Raw genomic sequence first — 27,912 nt, forward strand, 5'->3', positions numbered from 1 at the left:
GGCTCCCAGTCGTCTCAGTCATGTTCTCATTTGTTTACATCATAAATCCTACACAGTGCTCCTTTTGATTAGTAATGACAACTTGTGTTAATAGTAATTAAATATGTCTACTGTATACTGTAAAGCCATGTAAGAACACGTTGTGTGTATATAGTTATACGTTGCCCTGTATTCAATTAGAATATGTCACTTGGTATTTGAGAAGATCCTGAATGTTGACACTTGGGGACTGTCTCTGCCTTTCAGTACAGGGCCTGATTACGCCCGCTTTTGAGTGACCAAAACCCATCGTAAGTGACTGACTTGGGTCTTCAGGGTCTTCACGCAACCACTTCCTCTTTCAATGTTCCATTATCACTAAAAACGGCTTCATTGTCACGTCGGCTTTGGGTGCCGTGGAGCGGCTTTTGGGTTCTTTCCATAACTGTTTTTCACTTTGATGTGGCTGTGTACTGACCTCACCAGCTGACTGTGGGAACATCTCAGGAACGTGTTGCATGTTTCAGCATCATGGTCAACTTTCCCTCCTTTTTTATTTTTTGCATGACTCATCAGACTTCATTCACTCCTTTTTTACTTTTTTCAACTGCACTGTTGCTAAAAAGAACAGTTTCATCCTGTGCTCTCTTTGAACTTTTCTGATGTTATTATATTTGTATGCATGATTTAATAACTGCATTTTCTTTCCCCTTCCTCCCAGGTATGAGCCGCCTGACGAGCCAGCCGTAGAGGCCCCACACAATCCGCCCCTTTCTGATGATGATGAGGAGGAAGTGGAGGACGACCAGCTTGATGAAGCTCACTATGACTCCTTGGAGAAGGCCTCGACTACAGATGGGGACTACTGAGCTCTCCCTCAGTGTAAACCAGCTGTAGGTGGATCCCCTCAGATGTAAAGCTCTGATTCAACCACAGTATTACAATAGTGCTACTAAATAAAACAAATTAAATACGACCAGCAAATGAACTAAACCACAACAATTCACATTTACAGTAATATCTGTATTAGTTGAGGGATAATGTAATGTAAACAAAAACTAGAATTGATTTATATTTGATCTTCGAGCACGGAAAGCACATGGAAAGCCAGGAGAATAAAAAATGAGGCTCTTGATTTTTGGCAAGAAGGCATGTGCTGGGTTATAGTGATGGACAGAAGGGGAGTTATTTTACCCTCTTCACTTTCAAAACAAACAAGGAGCAGGTGGTGTGAAATAGGAATAAGAATAGATGTTTGCCTGCGTGGCTCACTTGGATTCTTGGTTCTTTTTCAATGCCTGAATTTTTGCCTCTTATGTCGTATCATTACCCAAAGACTGATGACTGGCTCTTCATGTAGACTCACACAATATGCAGCCGGTCTGAGAAGTCGCCTGACGACATCCCTGTGCTTTTAAAATACAGCTTCCCCCCCGCCTTGTCAACAAAAGGGCTTTAATGTTGGTAAGCTATACATCTCGTCAGGTGTTTCACCTTTTAGCCTCGCCTGTTAATACTGCCTTCTCACAGGGCAAATATACCAACTTGTGTTGGTGCTGCGTCAAACACTCAGAAAAGTCTGTTGTTTGTCTGAACCAAGATGGATAATCTAAAGTACGACAAGTCAGATGTTCCAGCAGACGATGGAGAGAAAAAGTGCACTGAAACACACCAGAGAAAATAGACTAGCCAGAAAAATCAATCGTATCTGTGGAATAAATTTGTGCTGAGTGATAGCATCGAAACTGATAAGCACACTACTCGTAGTACTGTATCTTCAACTAACTGTATACTCACAGGAAATCGTATATTCTGTAATATTAGTTGTAAGCAGCACTGCAGGTGTACCTACAGTAATAATGTACTGGTTCTCAGATTTCATTGATTTGATGTTTGATTAATATTGTGTACAAGCAGTTTATAAGATCTACTTAAAGCAACATTTTCAACAGAGAAAGATTCAATAATACAAAAATAATCATGAAATATTTTGTGATTGCATGTTGTCTTCTGTCATGTTTAAGATAACTGGATACACTGATGTAAGTTATGATTAGTTAGACTGAGCTGATATTTGCTTTTCATTGAAAATGTAGAGGTTCGAATTACAAAATATATTTTTTCAAATACCTCTAGTGGTGCCATGCAGATAGTTTGGGATTTATTTGTCTAGGTTTTGAGATACATATGCGTCTCTTATATTTCTGCCTCCACCCTAACACAATGGAGATATATGGAGTTTAATTTGTGGTGCACTGAAAAAGAAAAACAACAGTGTCCTGGTTGCTATAATCAACAGTTTTCACTGAAGCTACCATCTTCTGAAGTTATCCAGAGTTACAGGGACACTGTTTCTGTAGAGAGATGTTGCTGTTGATTTTTTTGTATTTTTTTTAATGGAATATTTTCTATGTTGTGAGCACCACAAATGAAAAACCATGTTGGGGTGGAGACAGGAATCTTGGAGGCGTACATCTTAAAGCCTGGAAACATCTGGATGGCTAGATACCAGAAGAGGTAAATCAGACACTGTTTTTTCATAATTTGAGTGAACCTGCTCTTTAATTTTCCCCCATGTTATCCTGACGGACGTGAGGATATGTGAGAGTCAGTGTAACCTTTAGTGGAAAGAACTGAGGTGAATTCCCCCTCACCAACACTGATTTTAAAACCGATTCGAACATTTAAAAGCGAGACTTTAATGTGTGAAATGTGTGCTTCATGTTAGCAGTGCAATGCTTTCAATGTTACAAAACAAGTTGCAAACTTTCTCTTCAAAGTTTCGCAACTTGTTTTGCAGACAAGACAGTACGTCGTTTCAGTGAAATGTGCCTTTTCTAAATGTGAAAGGAAATTCACCTCATAATAATCAGTTTCTTCTTAAATACAGTTAGTGCTCACATTAGGTACAGGATGTTTTAAAGAGCAGCTGCACTTGTAGGAAAAGGATTACTGTACTGACACCTTCAGACCATACTCATCATCACAGCTGGGTGTGGCCAACTGTGATCTTTTATACTTGTGACCACGCCCAACTGTAACATAGCATTGCAGAGTTGTACATTTTGAAACACTGTACTGTAGAGAGACAGAGCATGCAGCAACCACTAGATGGCGGTGCAAGCAGAGTTTTCAGCGTGGGTGTAGTTACTCGTCAAATATCAGATATCAGCAGTTTAAATCCAAACTGATAAAACTTGTGTCAGTGTAACTCTGTTGTGATACATGAAGACTAATACAATACAAATATGACGACTAACAGTCAAACCTGTATCTTTTTGTGATTTGATGGCAAACGGTGTCTGTTTTTCAACTTTAATTGAGAATAAACAAATCAAGTATTTACCCATATTGGGCTGTATGTCTTGCATTCTTTCGAGAGACATGACAGACTCGTGTCATAGATTGCTGTCTCAAATCTCCATCTGTAAATGATTTAAGAGACAAAATTATACAAAATAAAGGAATAATGCCAGAGTGAATACGGTTCTCTCCTCGTGTGAACACAATAATACACAAATAATCTTTGTGACAAGAAAACTAACAAACGGTCAAAAGATATGTTAAGATGTGTAAAACAGACTTTATTTATATTTGATAGAAGGTACAGAAAGTAATGACCAGTGTCAGTGTGGTGGCACATGTTACTGACAGTATCCCAAACCAAAACTTCAACTGCTTGTTTTTGTTTTTTTTACAACCAGGCCAAAGCTGCTGTAATGTTCCTCCCGTCTGTCTCCATTTTGGGGTAAAAACAACACCAACTGTTGCCCCTGGACCACAACACATCTCTTTGGCAACCATAAACATAAAAGACATATTTGTTTGACATTCCCTCCTTCACAGGTACAGTACATCAATACTCTTAAAAGTATTTTTTTGTCAAGATACAAAAATATTACGGACAGCTGTCTAGATGGTTCTATGCTAAATTGTTACAGAATATTAAAGCCTTGGAAGGCAAACAAACACTCAGAAGACACTACATGTTGATCATAGGGTGTTTTGAAAGGTGGCATCCTGCTTCTTTGAGCCGACAGCCAAACCAACAACTCGACAGCCACACCTTTCATGTCACTTCCGTTTACGCACACAGAAAGCAAAGCATTGAAACATTTCATGATCGGCCACCGCCTTTCAACCGGCCGATCAGACGAATAAGACTTAACAGTGAATCGATCTGTTCCACCTAAAAGCAGCGTGGCTCAACAAGTCTCAGTTTTTGAATATTTCATCCAAGTGCTATAAAATCTCAATGTGGTGCTCAGATCTGTCTTCCTGTAACGAGTTAGAACAATCATTTTTCTTTCGAATCTGAAAAGCTTCAACAGTTCAGCTTCTAATACCAGAAACGTGTTCAAAACTGCTCAAAGCGCACTCGCTGTAGCCAATACACAGCAAGTTTTCTCATCTCTCTTCTGACAGCCAACATGGTAGAAATGGGCAGAAACAGAGAAATGCTGGATGTATAACGTGCTGATTTACATACGAAGAAGCACATGTTTGTTCAGACTAACCTATGTGCAGACAAAAGTCTAATTTAACAGCCATTTTAATACTGTTGTGCAGGTATGTATTTTGATATATTGGCCTGTAGGGCTGGGCAATATGGTGATACATACTGACGATTTAAAAAAATGTTTCTACCAAGGTGTCTATCCACTTAATATCTCTGCTTGTACTGTAGCCATTGTGGATGCTGTTGCAAATCAATGAGCATTGTTGCTTTCTGGCAATATTGGATTTACTGGATATTTGCATCAATGTGATGAAGAACCTTGATTTGTCAGGTATTTAACTTCAAAGTAGTCATTTTATCTATTAACTGTTTAACTGAAGTTCAGAAAAAGGACTATATGAAGATGTGTACCATTATCGCAAAATGATATTACATATGCTGTGATGAAGATTTTATGCATATCGCCCATCCCTATTGGCCCATGTCATTATTAGTGAACTAGTGTCTTTATGTAGTAGTTCAAATCCTGCAAGTCTCGTGTAACATGAAAATGGATTTCCATGACCATGTGTGCCTGTCTGTACTCCAAAACAGAAAACAAAAAAACTGTCCCCTTTTGTCCCTAAGCAATAAATTCTTATAGATACTGTTTTCTAGTTACTTGAAACCATGCATTGCTATATTTGAAAAACCTTATAAACCTTTAATGAGACTTAAATCTGAAATTACTTCCTTCACTTCTTGTCACTATAGTTACAATGTTGTGCCTGATGTTTACAACAAAGAGTGGTTGGTTTTGATGGTAGTGCTGGCACTCAATTTGGTGGAGAGAATGAGCCACATATTTATGTAGAACAGTACAGTAGTGGTCCTGATACAAAAGAAGAAAAGAAATAGTCACATAATATCAGGGTGTCAGGTCCGATCAGCCAGATCTGTAAACCAGACATGACCCATTTAAGTTCCCTTTGCTTCCTTCTTTCATGCCTGCGTGCCCTTCGTCTCTGGATGAACCCAAATATTAACATTATATTCCTTGTGATACCTCAAAGATTCTCGTTGATATTCATTAAGACAAGTAAAGCAGTTTCCCAAAAAGTACAAAGTCTGTGGAGCTGTACAGTCTTGTTCAAAGTGCTGTTTCTTTGTTGAAAAGCCAAAAAGTTGCTCAGCGACAGTTCCTATTTCTATGAGTCCAGGTGGATCCACACTCTCATTAATGCTTCCCATCATAAATTAAGAAGTGAAAGAGGTGGCAAATGTGATTCTTTCCAAAGGTCTGTCCTTCCATTTTGTCTCTTTGATTCAAAAAATATGCAGAATTCAACAAGTTTCCCCTGCTTTCATATATTCTTTACATCATACATACAGTATATATATATTAATATTCTATAAATTGTATATATTAACCATACTCTTCAGTAGTCTAAACAGCTTCGGTCAGTCTTATATTGTGGTAAGACAAAAATGTCCACAGGCGGTAAGAGGCACTGTCTTGTGTTTCTATAACCTGACGTTAAAAACTAAATCAGAAGTCATGCTAGCAGGCCAAGCTGTTGTCACAGAGATCCACAGCTTGTTACTCTTTGTCCCCATCCTCGCTGCTTCCTGCAAAAGACAGAACGAGGCAGAGAGGATTAATGAACACGAATACTCTTTATAGGCCGTTGGGCATCTTCTTCCTCCAAAATGTTGGCAGATTTCCATGAAATTGGCAATATCTCATTATTGTGGAACACTTATCTGTAATTATTCTGTGGCATTATGTTGTAGCCAACGATTGCATCTTTATTCAGGCCAGTTTCCCAGACCGGGATTAAGTCTAATACAAGATTAAAGTGGCCTTTTAATACCGTATTAGCTAAAACATGTCCATACGTGATTTGTTATTGGTTTATATTTAGAGTTTCTCCAGTAATCAAGGCTTTATTTAAACCTCAAAGGAGCCATGTTTATAGATAATATTACTATTTGGAATATTTGAAATATGAACAAATATGAGCACCAATAACTACATTTATTTTAATTAAAACATGTTCACATGTTTAGAAGACATCGTCTCACTATCTGTTTCACTGCACCCTCAGGTCAGTGCTGTGAGCAAATACTCTCCCTAATGAGGACTAACACAGGTAGTTGAACTGAATCTCATTTCATTAGTCCAGCACTTCAGAGACGAGAAGGAGCTAATACAAATTTAAGGAGAGTTTCAGAAAGCCAGAATTAACCACTCCTGGATTAATGTATACCCTGTTTGTTTTTTGTGTTTTCTGCTCACACTATTTCACACTAACTTTTGTTCCAGTCCCTTAGCTTTGCTATGAAAAGAGATGCTTTCACATGATATGATATGTTCCCCAGTTTTAGTAGCTTTGACCATTCAGTCACAAGTTTCTCTGCAACTTTCATCTATTAACTCTTTTCAAATCGGAACAGCTGTGACAAAAAAATCTCAGTCCCAGAAAACCAGATATTTTATGTGTAAAATCTCGTTATTAAATAAAAAAATACACCGTTATGAGGAAATATGGGTTGTTATTTAGGAGGTGACCCACCTCCTGCGGAGTCCATATCAGAGTCAGAGATGTGAGTGATGGAGAAGCGGGACACGGAGGGGGAGACAGTGAAGCGGGAGTACTTTACGGCTGGTTTTGGGTCCGGAGCTATGGGGATGGAGCGGGGAGGAGGGGAGTCAGATACCACTGAGGATGTTTGCAGAGGGAGCAGGGGGAAGTCGTCCTCCCACTCATACCCTGCACCTGAGAGCAGACAATAGTAAGATATTTAAGAACTGATATTTGGTAACTAAATGAGTTTTCTTGATGCTGAAACAAGCAGAACAGCTCTTTATTTACATCAACACTATATTTAATCTTGTACTTACTCTCCTCTGAGATGTTTCCATCTGAAGAGTCATCTGAAGCATTAACCCTTTCTTGGGATTTGCTCCGTGAACTCTGACCTTCTGCTCCTAAAGGGAAGCCATGCTCAGCCAGCTCCTTAGTTGGGCTTTCCTAGTGGCAGTGAAGTTATGTAGAAGAAAATGACAAAGCACTTGTTAGATAGGTCTAACATATAATAGTATTGATTAATGCTTTCAAATATAATCTCTCTGCCACTCACCTGATCGAACAGATAGACCGTGACATCGTCAAAAAAAGACACAGTCTTCTTCTTGCGTTCAAGCTCCTCTTCTAGGTTCTCTGTTGTAAGCAGGGTTGGTATCTTAAGCAGGCTGCGCAATTTGTGGGCTTCGTCGTTGTCACTCACCACAATGGGTACTGGGTGGCACTCGTCTTCGCTTTCCTCCCCTCCGCTCTGTTCCTGCACACTATATGTTTGCAGTTCCTCATCCGACTCGTCGCTGTCATCAGTGTCGCCGTCCTCCTCATCTGCCTCTTCCCCATCAGCTGGAGACCCTCGGCCCTCTGTTGCAGGGAGTGGAGGGGGAGGGGTGGATGGAGGTGGAGGAGAGGAAGATGAAAACCGTCTGGTGTTTGCCGTGTGCTGCAAGGCCACCTCGTCTTTGGGTAAAGTGTGCAGGATTTCACTGGATATCTCAGATGGCCTGTTTTGAATTGTCTTGATCGCTGGCTCTTCTGTTGTTTCTAAATCTTGAACAGAGGTTTTCATGTCTTCTGCTTCCTCCTCCTCTACCTTGACGTTGGAGGTACAATCTCCAACCAGGGCACCAAGGGCTTCTTCCATGGCCCCCACCACCTCTGCTGCCCAGTCTCCGAGGGATGAGCTCTCTTCCTGAGATGGCCACTCATCCAGCCCACCCTCTGCTATTGAAGCAGTGTTAGAGGGCTCCAGAGGTAGCCCCAGTTCCTCATCCTGGCCACACACTTCCGTCATGTATATCTCCATCTCCGGTGGAGAGTCTGTTCCCTCTGCTAAAATGTGTTTAATTCCAAGTGTTATGTCTTTGTTTGCAACAGTGTCATTTAGTTCTTCCTCCTCTTCATTCTTCCTTTTCTCACCCTTCTTTTCTTCCATGTGCTGCTCCTTTTCAACATTTTCTTCGTCTCTTACTCTGTCTGACAGTTCTTCCCCTTCATCCCTAGACTGCCTTTCATTCTCATAATCTGAAAAGTAGGCAGAGTCTCTGTATGGAGTCTCATTGCTCAGCGGTAAAAGGATGTTGTCGCCTGTCTGTGAAACTCCTAAGACCAAAACTTCACCCAATGATGATTCATCTTCTGTAGGCTCTACTTTAGCCTCGACTCCACGCTCCTCCGGCACCTCGTCTTCCTTCAGGCTCGTATCAAGGCTAGGCTTTCCCAGAGGTTGTTCACGGGGTTCATGAGGCTCTTTGGGTACAAATTCAGGGCTCTCATTATTTTCTGTGTCATAGCCACTGTCCATAGCTTTAGGTGAGCTGGAAGGGTGGGAGGATGCAGGGCTGAAGCCTTCACAAGACCCGGCTGCAGATGGCAGATCCATGGAATCCATAGAATCAGGAGTTCCTACCTGCTTCTGTAGGGACTTGAAGGCAGGAGAAGCGTTCAGCTCACTGGACTCGTCAGCGAAGATGCCTGAGGTAACGTCAGTGATATCATCTGTGATGTCTTCATCCTCGTCATCGTCACTGCAGTCGAGGATGTCAGCGAGGCTCACGCTGGAGTCTCTTCGGTCAACACCGCTGTCGCCAGTGTGACTCAACTCTGACTGTGGATCTGTGAGGGCCACCATCACATGCATGTTGTCAGCAGGAGGTGGAGTGGTTTTAGTCATTGTCACCAGGGTCACCTCTTCTATTTTAGGCTCTGTGGGTTTTTGCATGATTGGATTTTCTTTGATTACATCCTCCCTCTTCTCTTTGAATGGTGTATCATCAAATGTAAGGTCAACATACTGCTCTCTACTGTCCTCTGTCTTCATCAAGGCAGGTTTGGGCACAATAGGACCCCCTGGAGCCGGTGATAGATTGATCATCTCCTCATTGCTTGGGATGTCAATGACCTTATCACTGATGTAGTTACTGTGACTGTAGCTGTGACTATAGCTGTTGTTTCTGACTAGCAAGCCTGTAAGCGGGTCAACAAAGTGCGAGTGGCAGCACTCTCCAGATGGCGGCACCTGAGTCTCGCCCTCATGGCACAGGTAGATATAGGCGTTGCAGTTGTCTGAGGGCACCATTGGGTGATGTTTACTCAGACTAAGGCAGGTACTGTTGTCTTTGGCCTGGTAGGGCTCAAGATAGTCAATGGGTTTGGGTAGAGAGTGGAAGGCCAGGCTATGCTCCTCCGGCCAGGAGTCTTCAATGTCTGTACTTGGCATCGTGTAGTGGAAATCTACATAAGCATCCTGTCTGCAGCTGTGGCGTCTGTGGTGACCCACACTGCTGTGGCGGTGTTTTGAAGGCCAAGTGTTGCAGGTGTGTCGCTCAATAAATATGTCCTCTTCTTCCTCCTCTGAATCGCTGTCTCTCCCGATGAAGAGTGCCCCCTCTGTCTCCATGTTGATACTGACAGAGTGGCTGTTGTGCCTGGTGTGGCTGGGCATAGTCTTCCTCAAGGAGCCCATCATGTCGTAGTAGCCCCCTGTCACGTTCTTTCCTAAGATGGATGTCTGATTTGTGTCCAGGTATGTTTCTCTATAGGCTTGTTGAGGTGGACTGGTTACAGATGGGGTTATACCTAGCGGGTTCTCCAATTCACCCAAGGCCTGACGTAGGCTCCTTGACCCCCAGCTTTCCCGATGATGCTCACTGGAGGGCTCACCTCCAATCAAATAGTGATCTATTCCCAAAGGGGGCGAGTGCTCATAGTAGTAACCGCCATCTCTGTCTTTATAGGACACATAGTGACTAGACTCCCAGGGTCGTAGTGGGCTGCTGTCCGACACTTGCCCTAAAAGGGGCTCCATTGTCAAGGAGATGGCAGGACTTGAGTCATTCGAGTCGTACATGTCTGACTTATGGATGTCTGCTGACCAATAGGGACCCATGTTCTTAGACTGTGATGGACAGGCCATGCACTCACCTGAGTCTGCACTTCCGGTCAGAAAACTCCCACTACTGCCCTGGTAGTCTGGGCTGTAGGAGCACATGGTATATTCCGGATCAATGTTACAGTCTACTGGCTCTTCGATGCGGATATAGTAGTCACTGCTTACTGAAGGGCTATGGGCACTGAGGACAGGAAGTATGCCTGGAGCGTGTAGATGTTTTGATTGGTAGTAAGTTGGAGAAACTCCATGGCTGAGGCTCTCCATGGGGCACCCTCCCACGATGCCCCCAGGTGGGTAAAATGCTTCCTGACAATGATGGTTGACCTGACCCAGGGTACTAGAGTCAGGGGCTCTATACGACTGGTCTGCCCTGGCTTGCTCCCACTTGTACTCAAAGTTCAGGCCGTGGCTGGTTTCAGTGACTGTTAGTATATCATCTCCGGATTCTGAGTGGTAGCCATCACCAGCTGAAAATTGCTCAAGGAGGGGGAAAGAGGAGGAGGTCGATGAGGGGTGGTCTCGTGACATTGCCGAGGCACCACGGTGGCTGTTGAATCCAGTATTGGGACGCAGGGAGTTCCATCGCCTCTCAAAGTCCTCTTCAACCTCGCTAGCCCCCTTGGCACACAGGTAGCTGAGCAGCAAGTGGACTTCCTCTGCATTGGGTCTCTGGTCAGGCTGGAGCCAGCAGAACTGCATCACCTCATACCTGAGAAGGCCAAGCATAAGGCAGACGACTGTCATATACACAATATATGTAAGAGAACATGCAATTACACCAAATAATTCTGGTCTAATGTATGTAATGTGCCCCATTCCCAACAAATAACAAAACAATAATTAATCAGTTCATTCTTAAGTTGAAATAACAGGGCTAAAAAGAAGAGACAACTGGAAAAAAACACCCCCAATACAGGGAAGCAAAAAGAAGAGAGAGGAGAGAATGAGAATCCACTCATCCTGGCTGGGAGGAATTTAATTGTGTTGATCTGAATATTGTTTTGCTGTGTTTGTCCTTCTCCTGAAACACTGTTAAATATTTTAAAGATGCTTCTAAATGTGTTTCTGCGTGTGTCTCACCAGCGCTCAGCCAGAGGCACTTTGAGCAGCGGTTTGGGCAGTCGCAGCTGCTGTTCCCTCACAGCGTAGGTCAGTACTTGTCTGTCAGAGTAGTGTCTGTAGGGCTGGTTGCCCAACTCAAACAGCTCCCAGATAGTCACACCCAGAGACCTGCCACACAGGATAACATGGACATTGTGTTGATGAAACATAAAACAGTAAGCAGAACAAGTAAATGTCATTCCCCAAATGTACACAATCTACTCTCTTGCTTCCTTCAATGTTTTCATTCATAGGTTATAGACAAACATTGTTTTTGGCCAGTTCGCCTCTGCTCTCTGTTCTTGTCATTTTAGTATGAAGAGCTAACTGGAGCTCAGCAAAAAATAAAAGTTCCCCAAGGGGCAAAACTTCTCTCTATCTTCCATGTTTTCTCAGTTACAAGCACAAGTTAGGGTTCTGCATTTTCTGTCTTTCCCAGGGAACCAACTCCAGCCGTTTGGATAAATGATTTGATTGTATCATTATACAATATATTTTATATTATCTCTTTCTTTCAAAAAGAAGAAATGCTTTCTTTTTACAACTTTCATTTTAACAAAATGCAACATAAACAACAGAAAATTTGGACATAAAATGCTGCAATTTGTTGTATTTCTGAAGGCAATGGAGTACAATAAAGGCCCAATCTCTCCCTGTCTGAACAAAAAAACAAGACTTACAAAGTATTCAGTCATTTATCCTCTTATTCCCAGGCTGTGAACAGGCCCTTAAAAGTAAATTCTTTTTCAATTTTTCAAAACAATTTGAAACAATGCTGTATGCTATGAAATCTCACTTTGATTTTAGTTTTTAAGAACAGATGTGTGTGCATCTTTGTGTGTGTGTGTGTGTGTTAATCCTACCACATGTTGCTCTGTTGGGTCTGGTCAGCCACCAGCAGGTTTCCATGCACCTCGTCCACCAGCTCTGGAGCGATCCAACGCAGCGGCACGTACATCTGATCTGATGTCACGTAGTAATCATCCTAATAGGAGGAATAGTGCATTATTAACAGGCAGACAGTGAGTACACAAGATAATCACACTAATTGTATTCACTGATATCAACTGCACAGTAAAAAAAACAACCAAAAAATAAACCAGTGTTTTAACATTTAATTCTGACTAAAAGAGTTTCTTTTTCAAAATTCCAAACAAATGTATTTGCTTTGTTGTTAATCGTCTTCCCTTATTAAACTCAATATTCTAAAAGAAGTGAAATGACCTCTGGGGAATTAAATAAAATGTGAAATCTGTAGAAACGTAGACATGCTAGATCTCTTTGCAGATGCATAGCACCTGAGTAACTCACTAGCAAGCTTAACCTTTTTTCATTAATTCATTAATACACTGATTCACTCAGCAACAAACTGTACCATGATCACTTGCATCTATGTGGTCTATTTCTTTGTCCAATTCGGCCAAATACTACAACAGATTTTACTGTGTGCATGTTTTTCTTTCTGATATACAGACCTTATACTTGGTGTGGGACAGACCATAATCTCCGATCTTCACTGAGACATTAGCAGTCAATAAGCAATTCCTCAAAGCCAGGTCACTGGTGACAAAGGGGGTGGGGTGGAGGAGGAGGGGGGGGGGGGGTAAACAGCTGTTACAGCTCTTCATCATTTATAAACATACAAAACAAGACCAGAACATTACAGGACGGTCATATTCCATGAGGCACGACAATATTTAGAAGCACTGCATGCAAAAACACTGATTAAATGATTTATCTTTTAGGCTTGGCCTAGCTCAACAACACAACACTATGCTATCTCTGAAAACACATATCAACATCAACTCCTGCCTCAGAAAAGGTGCAGCAGAGTGGAGGCTTGAGTTGTTCTGGAGATGAGGGGTCACCGCCTGCAACAAAATCACTGATGCTGGAGTCTGTAAGGGGCACTCAGGCAGCACCAGGATATTGTTCCAGGAAGCAACCGAGAGGCAAAAGGCAGATTTTACTGATCATAGCAAGATACTGGCCTGGTGTTGTAAATTTGAAGTGTGTGATATTTAATAGAAGAAATTGCTCGCTACCTGTGTGTGAAGTTGTGTTTGTGCAGGTGCAAGAGTCCTGAGGCGACGTCACAGGCCATCCGTTGAAGAATCAAGGGCTCTGGGGTCATGGTTTCTGTGGTCCTGCAGCTTCGGAGGTAACCCTTCACATCCCCCTGGACACAGTAGATAGTAATAAAACATCTGTATGTTACAACCTCTGACCACTGGAGGGCAGTCTTGTCATTGTCATGGGACCCATTGAGTCGCCCATTGCTTGTTCAATCATGTAAATCTGGCTTGATTCATTAGTATTAGAATCTGCAGTCCTGCAAGTGAGTGCACCAGATGAACTAGCAAACGTGGCGTCCTCAGTTTTATTTGTATAACTGAACTGTTTGGGATGAACAGACCAACCAGTCCATCAGAGGGAATATATATATAGTTATTTTTGGACTAACATTGTCTCCTTGACAGAGTCTTCATTATCCTCCATTTTACTACAGGGACATCTTAAAAAAACCCATCTGAAGTCAAATTTTTACTGTGAACAATACATTTCATCAGCTATCACCCATTTACTTCACTTACACTGTGGAGTGAATTAAACATTGAAAGGTGTGAGGAGGCAGGAAGCCAGTTCTTAGTTCTATGATTACTTCAATATCATCACAAATATCAGTGTAAAATCTACTGAACTAATCAATCCTACGATACAAGTGTAGTGTTACTTATTGGTGACTTTAGGCTCGCCTGCCAAATATTTACAGCAGCTGCCAAGAAAGAGTTTTTATTGCCGAATGTAATTAACAAGAAATTCCCATAAACTACACATTACAAGAAGTTTTCAATCCATTTAATGTACTGAATGAGTTACAGGATATCATGCAGACTTTGAATTTAAAGCAAAGGTCAAAATACTTGACAGGGGCTCATAAACTGCAGTACATATCTCTTACAGTAGATTATTTCAATTCACTTCATGCACCAAATATAGTACAGCCTAATATAAAAATACAAAGGCACATTTAGGCCATAGTAATTTAATTAGAATATTAAAAAGAAATGACAGATTTCCAACAGGGCAACACAGCAGGGATGTGGCAGCACTCCAGATTCATCCGCTTGGCACTTGGTGTGTATTAGCTTCAGATGTTACTTAATCTTCATTAATCTCTTTTACACATACTGTAAGCGCTTCTCCCCACACCTGACCCGTAGGTTTGGATACTCACCAGCGGACAAAACTCCATCACCAGCAGGTAGGGAGTGACCTCAGTGCACTGGGCCAGACACTGCAGCAGAGCATGGTGCTGGAGGGCACTGGAGAGCAGAGGAGCATGAGATCGTAGCACAGCACAAGGCAGAAAGTGAGACTTGACACATAGTAGTTCCATGACAGACAGACATATCAATTGGGAAAATTCATACAGTATATCGACAGTATTTGTGAAAATATACTGCAAGTTATGCCATTATTACCCACAAATTCTAAAGAATACATTAAACTTGTTAAATCAAATTGAATTTGTTTGAGAATTGTTTCACTTGTGCAATGTATGATTGTAAGTTTACAGGACGTGATGTAAAATTTCAGCCTAAAATTTATTCAACAAGTAAAAGTGCTCATTTTGAAGAACGGCCCCTCCCTTATATAAATGTTATATATTAGAAAAATGTCAGACTCTGAGCTTATATCAAGTTTTGAATGTAAAAAGACAAGTGACCGAGGTGAGTGAGTACCGGTAAGGCTGTGCTTCCTCCAGGAAATGCATCTGGTCCTGCACGCTGGCGCTGGCTTTGAGTTCCTTCACCACCACTTGAGTGGTATTTAGGCCTGCGTTCACCTCCCCCAGCAGTACCTGAAACAGTACAGACAGAGACATATACGCACAGGGAAGACAGATAGACAGACAGACATTTACACAGAAGCAAAGCCATTAAACATTGAGTTACACAGAGAAAGACAAACAGACACAAAACAGTCATGCAGGAGTTCAGCGGAAAAAAATTCAAAGACAATGCAGAGACAACAAAAATGCAGACAAACACACATACAGATGGACATACCCAGTCAGTGTACACAAGGATGAAGAGGACGGATGTATATTCATGAGTGAACAGTATGAGTTGGACAAAGAGGAGAAAAGGACAAAGAAACGGAGGGAGGGAACGAGAGACAATGACAATAACATGTTATCTGGTTGTAAAAACACGACACGGTTCAGCCTGCAGAGGAGGGCTATTACTTTGTTTTTGCTTAGCTTCACCTGTGAAGAATTTGTTCTCAAGAGGCTGAATCTATCACTTCTGGGACAAGCTGACTTCAAAGGATCGGGGATTAGGATGGCATTACACACTCAGACATTACAGGTAACTCAGCGTGTCGGCCATTTTTAACTGACTCCATTCTAAACACGGCTTGGATCACAGCCATGATGTGAGACTCACTGATGCTGCATTTCATCTACCTGGCAGGTACTGCGGGGGCAGCAGGGGCGACTGTCAAAACCACCGGCAGAAGTGGGCTTACCTTCCCGAACCAGCCATTCCCGATCTCTTTCAGGTAGAGAAGATTGTGGCGGCTGACATCTATGGATTTCACGAGTTGGACTAGAGGAAAAGAAGTGAGAGGAAAGGTGTTACAGTGATAGATAATCCTCCACCATCGGACTCTTGATGATGCTGTCGTGGCCTTCGCAAAGCCAGTGGTTCTACATGACGTTTTGCTATAAATCACGTCAGTCACATTACATTACAGCTAACTATTTCACAAACCATGTGATGTGTTTCAGAAATGTAAATGTATTTGTCCCGCCTTTCCAGGCAGCCATTGGTTCCCATTCATTTTCATATGATATGAAAATCTATGAGTTGTTTCATCTCACTGAAATCAAGTCGGCTTTAACTTTGATCAAAGTTACATTATCATTATTATGTAACGCTACGCAGTCTTTTCAAATAATTCCACATTTAAGTTGCATTAACACGCAACAGTAATATAATTGTGACAAATATTAATACAGGATTGATGTTCACTCCAGTGGCAGTTAGTAATGTTAATCTATTTTCATAACATAAGAAAATGGATGGAAACCAATGGCTGCTTGAATAAAAAAATATATCAAATAAAATCTACAACTGCACAGCATACTACATAGTCAGCAAAAATATCAAGTATAAATGGCTTGTACTTAAATGGTCCTGTAAGCTATTTCAACTTAAATACAAAATACTTAAGACATTAAGTTCAGTTAAGAACTGTTAAGTCCCATTGAAAAACTTCACAGTCAGATTTGCTGTCATTCTTCATTCTTTCCTTTGTAGTTCCAGGGTCAGTTCTTCATTTACTAAACAGCCTTTGCTGCTTTTGTGTTACGTCAGGAGCCCTTTTTGTACCAGAGACGAGGGTGGCAGACAGGCACTGAAGTGGAGGTGAACATGAATGAAAAGACGCACTACACACTGCAACATTTCATCAAACTACACAAAGATGAGTTTTAACCCATCAAATACGATGCAGGCTAGAATATATATACACTAACATAACACAACGCTAATCATGTCTCCCAAGATTATTATTTAACTTTACCATTGTTCAAATCATTCAGAGAATAACTACAAATCTGAAGTTGGCTTGCCATGAAATGAATGAGCTTATGTACGTATGCATGTATTTATATCAGGTTATTGATTAGTTGATTTCACTCATTTCCAATATGATCGTACACATAGGCACCAATTATTTCCGAATATGCAAAAAGAGGATACAGTGTGTCCGCACTTATGTGGAGGTGAGTCATAGACCTCAATAACAAAGAATAAAAAATACATATAACTCATGTAACACATATAACAGTAACATGACAGAACGCACCATATCCAGGCTCTTAGGTGGCCTCTGTAGAGTCCATCCTCCGTCCAATCGATTCTTATCAACTCTTTCTAAAATGAACTATCCGAACATGCCAGTGGACGTTGCCCATGGTCCCCGAGTAAACAAACTCCACTCTTTAGTCTGATTCTATATAGAGCCGACTCGGGCACCGATCTGTCTGACTGTCCTCCAACTCCCCGGTGCATCTCTTCCAGCATCCCCTGATGACCCGAGTGCTTCCTGCCCGCCGAACATGTTTGACCATCCAGTCCCAGCTCATCCAAATGAAACGGGACTGACGGCAACCCCCCCCCCCCCCCCCCCCCCCCCCTCCATCTCTCACCCCTCACCATCTATCCCTTTCTTTCTCTGTGTGTCTCCCACGATGACACTTAGATTCTGGGTGTAGAGGCAGACAGACAGATCTTTGTGGTGCTGTCGTCCCCCTCCAGACTCCACAGTCCAGTCACTGTGTGGAGGCCATATTGGACACCCTTGTCTCTTTCCCCAGACTGGTCATTCCTTACACCCACTCACGCTCTCCCCGGCCCACAGCAGAATAACCACCATTGTCTGGCCGCTTAGGGCAGCATGGCACCAGTTAGGACCAGTTAGTACGCACACACTGGGGCTATTATCCACCAGCTCCATGACATAGGAATGAACTGAGTTTTGGTGATAACAGTGGCAAGCAATGGGTCCCACCTACACCATCATGTTAACCTCAATATATTAAATATTTATAATGCTGATGGAACAATGAGGGGAGACAACGCAGTCTGGGAAAACAATAAATTCTCAAAGACTAAACTTTAACATTTATTATCTTTGCCAAAGAGGTTCTGTTTCTTAGCAGGACAAGAACTTTGATTTCAGTGACATTCGGTAGAAAAAGAAGTCCATGGGTCAGGGAACAAGTGAGACGTTTTTGGTGCGGATCTAAGATTGTTTTTTCATGAACTACTTCACTTACATGAATGAAATAAACGATGTATCCCATGTTGTCTGTCATTGTGTATTTTTAAAATAATAATAATAAAATAAGGCAGATCTTGGCAGAAGAATATACGCTCACTCAGTGCTCTCTTTTTTATATTTATTTTTATTTTTGAAACCCTGGTAAGTTCTCAGATCTTCTTACAGCCAATACGCTAACTCAATTTCCATTTGACAACACTGTCTGGTCTTGCTGCTGAGCATCTCTCTCTGAAGAATGCAATAGCTTAATCGCTATAGTAGCCAGGAAGTCTTTAGCGAGATGCACAGTGTCTAAATCACTCAGAGCCTAATGGAATTCCCATCATGCTCTTCCAGTCCGGTGCATCCTGGTCCGGCCTCGGCTGAGGTGCTGAGCTGTAGTGCTGTCCTTGGACAAACATTTAAATTCACTTATGATGTTGGCCCATTCCTGTTGTGTAACTCAAGCAGAAATGGTAGCATGGCGAGGATTTAGAGGTCGATGTATGTGAGTGAATGTGTGATGTTATTCTGCAGATTGTGTGGGAGGAAATTCCAATGTATGTGCACATGAACATGAGAGCGGGACTTTTTTCTTTTTTTTTCTCAGAGTAATCTTTGTGTGTTTTCACATGTCTTCTCTGAGTGGGTGTGAGCTCCATTTGTCTTTGCAGTATAGCCTGCAGCACAGAACAGCTGCATCAGGGCGGGTCCTGGGGACCGGGCCACAGACTGAGCCAAGCTCTTACAGTACTGGTGTCTCATTAGGAACTCCACCTATCCACATAGTCCTTCGACAGCCCCAGTGCACAGCAGGACAGAGGAGATGGGAACATTGGCTGAATGTAACCAGACTTACTCATAATAAGTACTTCAACTCACACACATCTTCTACATCAGCTCTCAGGAATCGTTAGAGATTCACAATCTGAGACCTGCAATGTGTTTGCTTAAAAGCAAACTTAAGACCTTTATTCATGCCTTCATTCTGTTCCTGTAAGTTTAGTTTTTAGTTTTAATATTTTATCAACCTGTAAAGCACTTTCAACAGCATTTGTATGAAGTGGTGCGATACAAATAAGCTTCAACTTTGAACTAGGATAGTTGAAGGAACAGAAGACGAAGTCCTGGTAAAGACAGAAAATAGCAGCTAACAAAGTCATAAGAAAGTATTAGCAAGGTAAAGTAGAGCATGATGGATCTATTTCAGCCAATCTATTTCTCATTAAGAACAAAAATGTATTTCCCCTCATGATGTCACTGGGTGAGGCAGTCCTGAAGGTGCAGTAATGAATCCCTGACCTCTGCCACTACTGTAATACCATATGGTTTCTATTATTCACAGAAGACAAAGAAGACAAATATGTTAAGGGCCAGTTTACCCAAATCACAGAACATACTTTCTCAGTTACCCCAAGTAGTATCAAGCCATGAAGATATTTTTCACCCATTTATTACAAATGATTCCATTAACCTTCCTTGTATTGACCTGATTTTTTGTTATCTCAGAGCTTCAGCAAAGAAAACCAAACCTATCTGCATGGCTAGATACCACTAGTAGTAGTTTAGAAAATATATTCATTGTGATTTGTTTGCCTCTTCATCCACTGCGTATTTAACCAATGTGGGTCAAACTGTATGAAGGTAAAACTCCATACAAATACTCACATTTACTTCTATTTGAGCTTTGATGCAGACCGATCCCCGAGTTAACTGCGTGGGCACGATCCATTAAATCTCCAGTGTCATAAGTTTATCAGGCAGCATCAGCTCATTAACACACAAGAAGGACCATTGTCACATAGAAGCAGAAAGACAGAAAGAAAGCGACAGAGTGAAAGAGGAATATTCTCACTGGGGTTTTGTGCTCTCACATGCCTGACATTCCAACAAGCAGCAGTGTAGGCTGGCCGCCTGGACGTTATTATGCAACAGGCAGATGTTTGTGGGAGAGAGTGAAAGTTAAAGAGCACAGAGTTCATTCTGTGGGGACCTGCAGTGAGGGATTGTGAGATAGGTGGAGGCCCAGCTGACCGAGGCCAGCGTCAGGGTGGTGCTCACTCTGGGGACAAACTTTGACTAATGCCAGACACACAGCTCTCCTCTGCATTACTCTCACACCCTTCAAATTCACTTGCTTAAATATGTAAGGCTCTGGCACTTTTACAAAACTATTGCAAGGTTTGCATCAGTTTGCGGCAAATGACTGCAGGCGTAAATTACAAAACACTGAAAAGTCAAAAATGATATCATGATTGGACATTCTTTGACCACCCATTCATCTTATAGTTTATCCCTTCCAACTGCAGGGGAAAGTGTAAATCTTTTGAAATGTAGTGTGGGGATTTCAAAGATTTCCTGAGTGAAAGAACTGGAAAGTTTAGCCTCTTGAACACTTTACTTTCGATGTCCTTGTATGATTTTCTTTCTCTGAACTCAAGACTCAATCTTTTTTCATACAGAAATATTGTCGACGTGTGAATCATTTTGTTCTTATTTCCCCCAAACTTCAGCGGACTCACCTGATCGAGCAGGTTGCTTTGCGACCGGCAGGGACACTTCGGTGAGTGGCAGGATGTAGACGTCCGGGCTGCCCTGGGAGGCCGGCGAGGCCAAGGTAGACATATCTGCACAGTACTCCTCCCCGTCCACATTCTTGAATTCCTGGAAAACAGATACACAAATGTCATGCAAAGAAACTGGTTTCTTGCATTAGACTGCCAACTGGTTGGGTAACTTAAGAAGATCACAAATGTGAAGACGTGAAGACGCAAAATTGGAAACAAACCTCACAAGCTGGTCTGCCTTTAGGGGATTGTAGATCATATAATGTGTATAATAAAGTGCTATATGTAATATTTGACTGCACTGTCGCACATATATGTAGAAAGTGACATAGTAGAAATGTGTTTAAACATGATATGTTGGCTCGACCACTGAAGCAGAACTGAGATAATCTGAAGCAAGCTGTCCTGGCCCAGTTCAGTGTGTCTCTAACCAGTTTGTGAGAGTGACCATCACAGTGTAAACAACGCCAGTCGTATTTACCCAAAGATTACATGTATCTCAATCTTCTTTTAGTGTCGAGATGCTTTCTGGAAGCACGCAGAGCAAAGAGCCTCTGTGACTCACTTTCACACACCAATAATGTGTTAAATATTTGGAAATATATTTTTTAATGTTTTCATAATTAACAATGAGCATATTCACAAAATAATGAGAAAATTACTTTGGACTTGATTTACTGCCCTCTGATCCAACTCTCAGCTTCACCCCAAATGGCACCAAGCAGGAGATCAATAAGTCTTCACACAACGAGTTTGCAGTAGCAGAGTGCAAGAGACCTCGATAGCCTGATCACACTCTCAACAATGGCAAAAGAGAACTTCTAATATGTATTAACCATCATTTTGTACTTGAAAGAAACTGTGAACAAAAGACGCTACGAGTAACTGCTGCAAAAATCCACAACTGTCAAATGAAATCCAACGTATGGAAAAAAGAAACACACAAACTATGAAGTTACATGTCATTGACAACAACCTGTTGTTTGCTTTTTTTATCTATACCTGTAAGTGTATATGTTTATGTATTTAACTTTTTTTATTTGATGGATCCACTCAAAGGGAAAAACTATTCTGTAATCACATAATTGCTTTTGGAATGATGACATGGATAAGATGAATAAAGAGTATTTAAAATATACAACAATATCTTTATACTTATTTTCATGTAGATCTAAAACTAACTAACTAATAATCACCTTGAACTCTAAACAACGATTGGAAGGAGAAGGTGCAGAGGGGAAGATTTATTCATATCATTACTGTTCAAAAACTAGGTTCTTGACTTAAGATTGATATTTAATGATGAGCATTTTGATGTAATAATGTTTTCTCAAAGAAAAGTATTCCAGTCAATGTCAGTTACAGTATTTTATACGTATTTTAGAACATTCTAGCTTTTCAAAATCCCTCTGAAGCACACTGCAGGCTCTACTGGTTTTTCTGTTCTGTTTGTTCTGTTTCGTTTGTTAAATTGAGGGCTGGGTTGGATGAACAGTGAGGAGCCCCTGGAAGATTCCTTCTGTCTGTTGAACGTAATGACACATCGCAGAATGAAGCAGAGGATGAAGAGGGGATGAAGCAGAGGACGAAGAGGGAATGAAGCAGAGGACGAAGAGGGGAGGGAGTTGGCTGCATCCACAGACCGGATGTCAGAATAAAAGTCTCTTAGTTGGGAGCTGGAGAGCAGCAGGGTCCCAACGCTGGAAAAATCTGACCTGCTGCAGCCCTCCGCAACACCCACACAAACACACACACATAAACACCTCCATCTTTCACTTCATCCTGTCCCCCAAGAATGCGAGCACGTACACACAACGCAGTTGTGCAGGCTGCACACCCTCCCTCGGCCTCAGATCCAAATCTTCACACGGCCCTGCTCGCCCTCCTGTTCAACATGTGGTTTCACTCTCCACATTGACACACACACACACACACACACACACCCTGTCACAGACATACACACACCAGCATTTACAGAACGGCAATATTATCTCTTATTTTCCATGCATCCTGCAGTAAACAGTAAAAACAAAAAACAATTCATCCTTTTGTGAAAATAGAAAAAAAACAACGCCTATTACAGTTTCCCAGAATGCAAGGTGACGCCTTCAAATTGTTTTGTCCGACCAACAGTCCATAAAGATATTCCATTGATATAAAACAGACAAAAGCAGCAAATTGTCAAACGTAAGAAGCTAAAACCACAGAATGTTTGGCATTTTTGTTTGATTAAATAGTTTTTTGTTTGATCCGATAATCATTCAATTCTCTTTTCAGGATTCTATAAAACAAAAATATATTTACACTTGGTTTTCACATGGAAAGCTGCTTAAAAAAAACATCACAAATCCAATGATTTCATTCTTAAGCTGTCCAACGAACTTCCTAAAATGTTTACAGATCATTACATTCCACCTTAATACCTAAAACCCAGTCGACTCCCCTGCTGGTAAAATAAGTGTTTCTGTGACTCCACAGCATCTCCAGTTAGCTTACCTTTCCTCAGAGTCCATAGGTGAGGATGACAACGCCCTCAGCTTTGGTTACAGCAGCTCACACACTTCTCACACACAACCATAAACACACACACACACACTCAGTGGCCCCCCAGGGTTCCCATTTGTGTGATGGGTGCAGGGCAGCAGGAGGTTGGTGGTGTCAGGAAGAGCGGCTGCACAAAAAGGCATCATCATTCTGCAGAGAGAGTCTCATTGTTGAGGAAGAGGAGGAAGAGGCTTTGTAGCTGACCACTGACTGTCCCCAGGATCTGCTGGGGATGGAGGGAGAGAAAACGGGGGGGGGGGGGGAGGAGCCCCATCTCCCAGTTCACAGGCGAGACCAAACCTGTGGTCGTCTCATGAGGGAGAGGAGAGAAATTGAGCCCCCACAAAAATGTGAGGGAGAAAAATACAAGTGGGAGGAGGGGGGAGGAGAAGGGGTGGGGGGGCTCACATACTATACATGTGACATCACTCACTCTCTTCCTCTCTTTTTCTCTCTCTCCAAAAAGCCAAAGAACATCTGCAGGGCAGTCCCCTTCCCCACTAAACCAAGAAAACACACACATATTTTTTGCTAACACCATACTTGTGAGGACTTTCCACTAACTACTTTCATCCCTGCCCTCTGAACCCGACCTTTAACTTCATCATTACAGGCCTTCATCTGAATGTGATCCTAAGCCCAACTCTTAACCCTTAAATTTAACCCTTACTCTGACCTTAAACTGACTGCACTTATTTGAGGCCTTTACAGTTTACACAGTTACAGTCGGAGGTTTTGCAGTTAAGCTTTACATTCATGAGGCAACGGGACGCCCTTATTTTCAAACCTTAAAAGCAATGAATGTTTTGCTGGTGATTGGATTTGAAATTAGTTTGCCATCTTAAGAAAACAAATGTATTGAAAATCCTGATCTAATTCTCCTCATCATTTTGGTTGAGGGTCTGGAGTCAAATGTATTAAATGTTTTGAAAATTCAAATTTGACTCTTTGTCAAACAATAATCAGTTATATCAAATTATTTATATTTTTTTCTATAAAGGAATGGTTTGACAACACTATCATAAGAAGCTACAGCCAGCACCTGGTTAGCTTAGCATAAACAGCTAGCCTGGCTCTGTCCAAACATAACAGAATCCACCTACCAGCCCCTCTACAGCTCACTGATTATTAACATGTGTCTTGTTTGTTTAATCTGTACAAAAACCGAAGTCTTAAAAAGACAATTTATGGTTTTACAAGAGGTTATATGCCGCACTAATTCTCAGCCAGGCACAAGAAATATCAATCTTTTTATCTAACTCTCATTAAGAAAGTGAATAGGCACATTTTCTTGAATGTTGAATTATTCCTTCAAGTCACAAGGTTTAATGTATTGTAATTGAAAAGAATTACATAATTTCCACTTAGGTCCACTTATTTCTACATGACACATTCAGAAAAGGCTGAAAACTTTTTTTTAACCACCTAAACCAAGTCCAAACCCCAAACTAGCCCCTTACAGCAGTGAGGATCATCGGAGGAAGTTCCTCTTCTTTCCGTCACCGTCTGTAAAACACAGAGAGCTTTTCTCTCTCGTCTCCTTTTTTTCCCCTGAAATTCCCTTTTCCTGCTCTGGGAGAGGCTGTGTCTAATTCCAGATGGGGTCCTGAGGCCGGATGCACTGTGGGCTCATGGGTATGCCCTTCCTCACGCCCTCGCGCCCTCTCTCTTCCCCCTCCTCCCACCCTGGCCCCTTCCTCGGACACACCCTGACAGGTTCAAGCTGGGTGGTCCGACCCGCTGAAGACACAAACCAGACATGCGTCACATCATACTGTATATCTTCGATAGATGCCTATTCCTAACATACAGCAACAACAACTCGAGGTGCACACTTATGAACACATACGGTGTTCAAGAAAGAACAGGATGTTATGCAACATGGCTGCAGACTGTGATCTGTGCAGCCCTGTGTTTCTTCAGGCACGTTCAAAGTGGAAAGAAAAAGAAAGAAAGAAAGGCAGCGGGTGCAGAGAGAAGATGGAGATGTACCCAAAGTCAAACCTTCCTCATTATTAAAACAATCTCTCTCTCTGACTCTGTGAGAAAAGTCATCCGACTTAATCATGTGCCTCTCTTCGCTGTCACAGCTGCATAAACGTGTCTAAACGCGTCTGCAATTTTCTCTAAAGCGACTTGAATTCTGTTAATTGCTTACATAATGCAGCGACATAAATTAATAAGTTGAAGAATAATTTATGTTCTTTTGACAGTGTGCAGGAATATGAATCACAGTAGGGGCTTGTTATGGAGGGAGAAAGACAGAAAGTTTGATGTATTATGGTAGATCTGTTTCCAAATATTCAATTTGGTCTCATAAGTTTTCCAGAGCCCAAGGTCACTTTTTAAAATCTTGTTTGACTCAACCAAAAATCCAAAACCCAAAACATATTCAGTTTACAATGATATAAAGCAGAGAAAAGCTGCAAATCCTCACATCCTCACACAGATTTTGACCACTAGTGGTGCTGTGAAGCAATGTCCCCATTTTGTTTGTATCTTGTGGGTGAGGACAAATACCTGCACAAGCACTTGGGACAGTGCCTGACACTGACATCAGACAGAGGGGGGGGCGTACTGCATGCAAGCTACATGTCAACCCTCAGTTTCAGCTGCTGGTGCCAAGAAACATAGAAATGTGCCAGCAAAAGGTGGGGAAGCTGTGGATGTAAACAATATGTTTTATGAGGTGAAAGACATTTGTTAAGCCTGAAGTTTACACAGAATGAGATTCGGTGAGAATGTAAGCAGAACTTTGTTTGTTTACAAGAAAACTCCATCAGGTAATAAGTTTAAACATGTAGCAGCAGGAACACACAGCGCTCATTTACGTCCACATACATACATACATACATACATACAGTTCCTAAACTGACACACAGAAGAAATACAGTCACACAGACACATATTCAAGCATTTTTGCAGCGATATGCACAATCCCACCATTCCTCCAACGCACACACACGCCATCTTCCTGGCTCCTTGTCCTATTTTCTCCGGTGTCGTGACCCATTTCAGCACGCTGGTCAGAAATGGGGTCTAAATCAACGACACAAGATGGCCCTGAAAAGCTGCAGGCCTCCCGCCGCTCCGTAAACACAGCCTCTACACCTTTGTCTGGAACTCTATCTACTTCCCATCAACCTTTTCTTAGTATAAATGGCTGGAGACCTTGTGTACTGAATATAATGGACATCTAATGAGAGGCTGCGAGGAACGTTCCGCGTTCAGTCCATTTGCAGTAACACTCATGGGCAAAGAGAGTAAGAGTGCGTATCTCTATTCAAGACTCCATAAAAACTTAACGATTTAACGAGTGTGTATGAGGATGCAGAGGTGTGCTAGTTTTTCCTTCATGCCTTGTGTTTTTTTCATGTTTCATGTGGAAGTTGAGAAGTTCTGCACATCAGCTCAAAGGACAGGCCCACCTTGAAGCCGATCTTGCCCTTCTTGCAGCAGAGGCAGGCCAGCATGAGGAAGACGAAGGTGAACAGACCCGAGAAGGAGATGGCCACCACAGCCAGGGACGACGACCAGGACAACTCACTCAGCGGAGCGCCATCTGCAGGACACATCAAGTGTTACAGACAGACAGAATATTAGCGGAGGCATAAGACTGTATTGTTTGTGTGGACTACATTAATGTGATTAAATTCATATTAAAGCATGTATGACATATGAGAGCAATTAGATCACAACAATAAAAAGGATGAATTTACATTGACGCATTACTGTGTGTATGAGCAGGATACAGTAGCTCATGACCTGACTGCTTTGTCTGAAGATCTTATATTTCCCTTTACAGACAATTATAGCTTGCCATCATGTTTTTGCTCAAAACGAAATTCTCCAACTCATTATAGGCCTGTAGGATTTTATCCAGCACACAATGAACAACATCACACTTCTGCTCGGATGTTTCACCGTCACCCGGCAACAGACGCATATCTTTTGGACTAATTGGTTTTTCATAAATCATTCATTTTTACCCAAATAAAAGGGAAATGTTTACATAATGAGGATTCAGGCGGGTGGAAGATGAAAATTGGGTGTTTTTGCTTGTGTCACTGCTACGACGCCCCAGAAACACACTTCTGCTGCAACAACCTCTGCTTGATGTGTTATGGCGTTTATTCTTATCGCTCTCCTATGTATAGATGTTGACCTGCTTTTTTTGTTGCTTTTGCTCACATTTTGTAATTTTTTTAAATAATAATTGTAAAAAATAATAAATAACAATGGAATTGGAAAAGTCATCCAAGATATCTTCCAAGCAGACTTTTGTGAAAAACCCACGTGTCTTCCACCAGGTCAAACATCTCAGTTGGTCCTTATATGATACTCAGATGGGTTCAGAGGTTGAGTAGTTTCATTTGGAGGAATCTCAAACGTCAACTCCAGTAGGCATCAGACTCCTTTCAGAGACCTTTTGGACAAATAAACACCAAGTAAACCACCAGGAACAGTAGA

The 27,912-nt window shown here is 41.8% G+C and overlaps 1 protein-coding gene across 1 annotated transcript in view; it reads right to left on the minus strand.

The window, feature by feature from the left end:
* Positions 1-6,017: 6,017 nt before the first annotated feature.
* The window catches only part of aatkb (apoptosis-associated tyrosine kinase b), a 41,108-nt gene continuing 19,213 nt past the window's right edge, over positions 6,018-27,912 (minus strand). Inside the window, exons 2-14 of the mRNA XM_070927033.1 lie at positions 26,871-27,004; positions 20,854-20,995; positions 16,031-16,110; positions 15,241-15,359; positions 14,733-14,820; positions 13,540-13,673; positions 12,970-13,054; positions 12,358-12,479; positions 11,474-11,623; positions 7,562-11,102; positions 7,323-7,452; positions 6,994-7,197; positions 6,018-6,046 (exon numbers count right to left, since the gene is read on the minus strand). Coding sequence (XP_070783134.1) covers positions 6,018-6,046; positions 6,994-7,197; positions 7,323-7,452; positions 7,562-11,102; positions 11,474-11,623; positions 12,358-12,479; positions 12,970-13,054; positions 13,540-13,673; positions 14,733-14,820; positions 15,241-15,359; positions 16,031-16,110; positions 20,854-20,995; positions 26,871-27,004 — 4,958 coding nt within the window. The remainder of the gene's footprint in view (positions 6,047-6,993; positions 7,198-7,322; positions 7,453-7,561; positions 11,103-11,473; positions 11,624-12,357; positions 12,480-12,969; positions 13,055-13,539; positions 13,674-14,732; positions 14,821-15,240; positions 15,360-16,030; positions 16,111-20,853; positions 20,996-26,870; positions 27,005-27,912) is intronic.

This window comes from Enoplosus armatus, chromosome 20 (genome assembly GCF_043641665.1).
Source record: "Enoplosus armatus isolate fEnoArm2 chromosome 20, fEnoArm2.hap1, whole genome shotgun sequence".
Taxonomy (NCBI): domain Eukaryota; kingdom Metazoa; phylum Chordata; class Actinopteri; order Centrarchiformes; family Enoplosidae; genus Enoplosus; species Enoplosus armatus.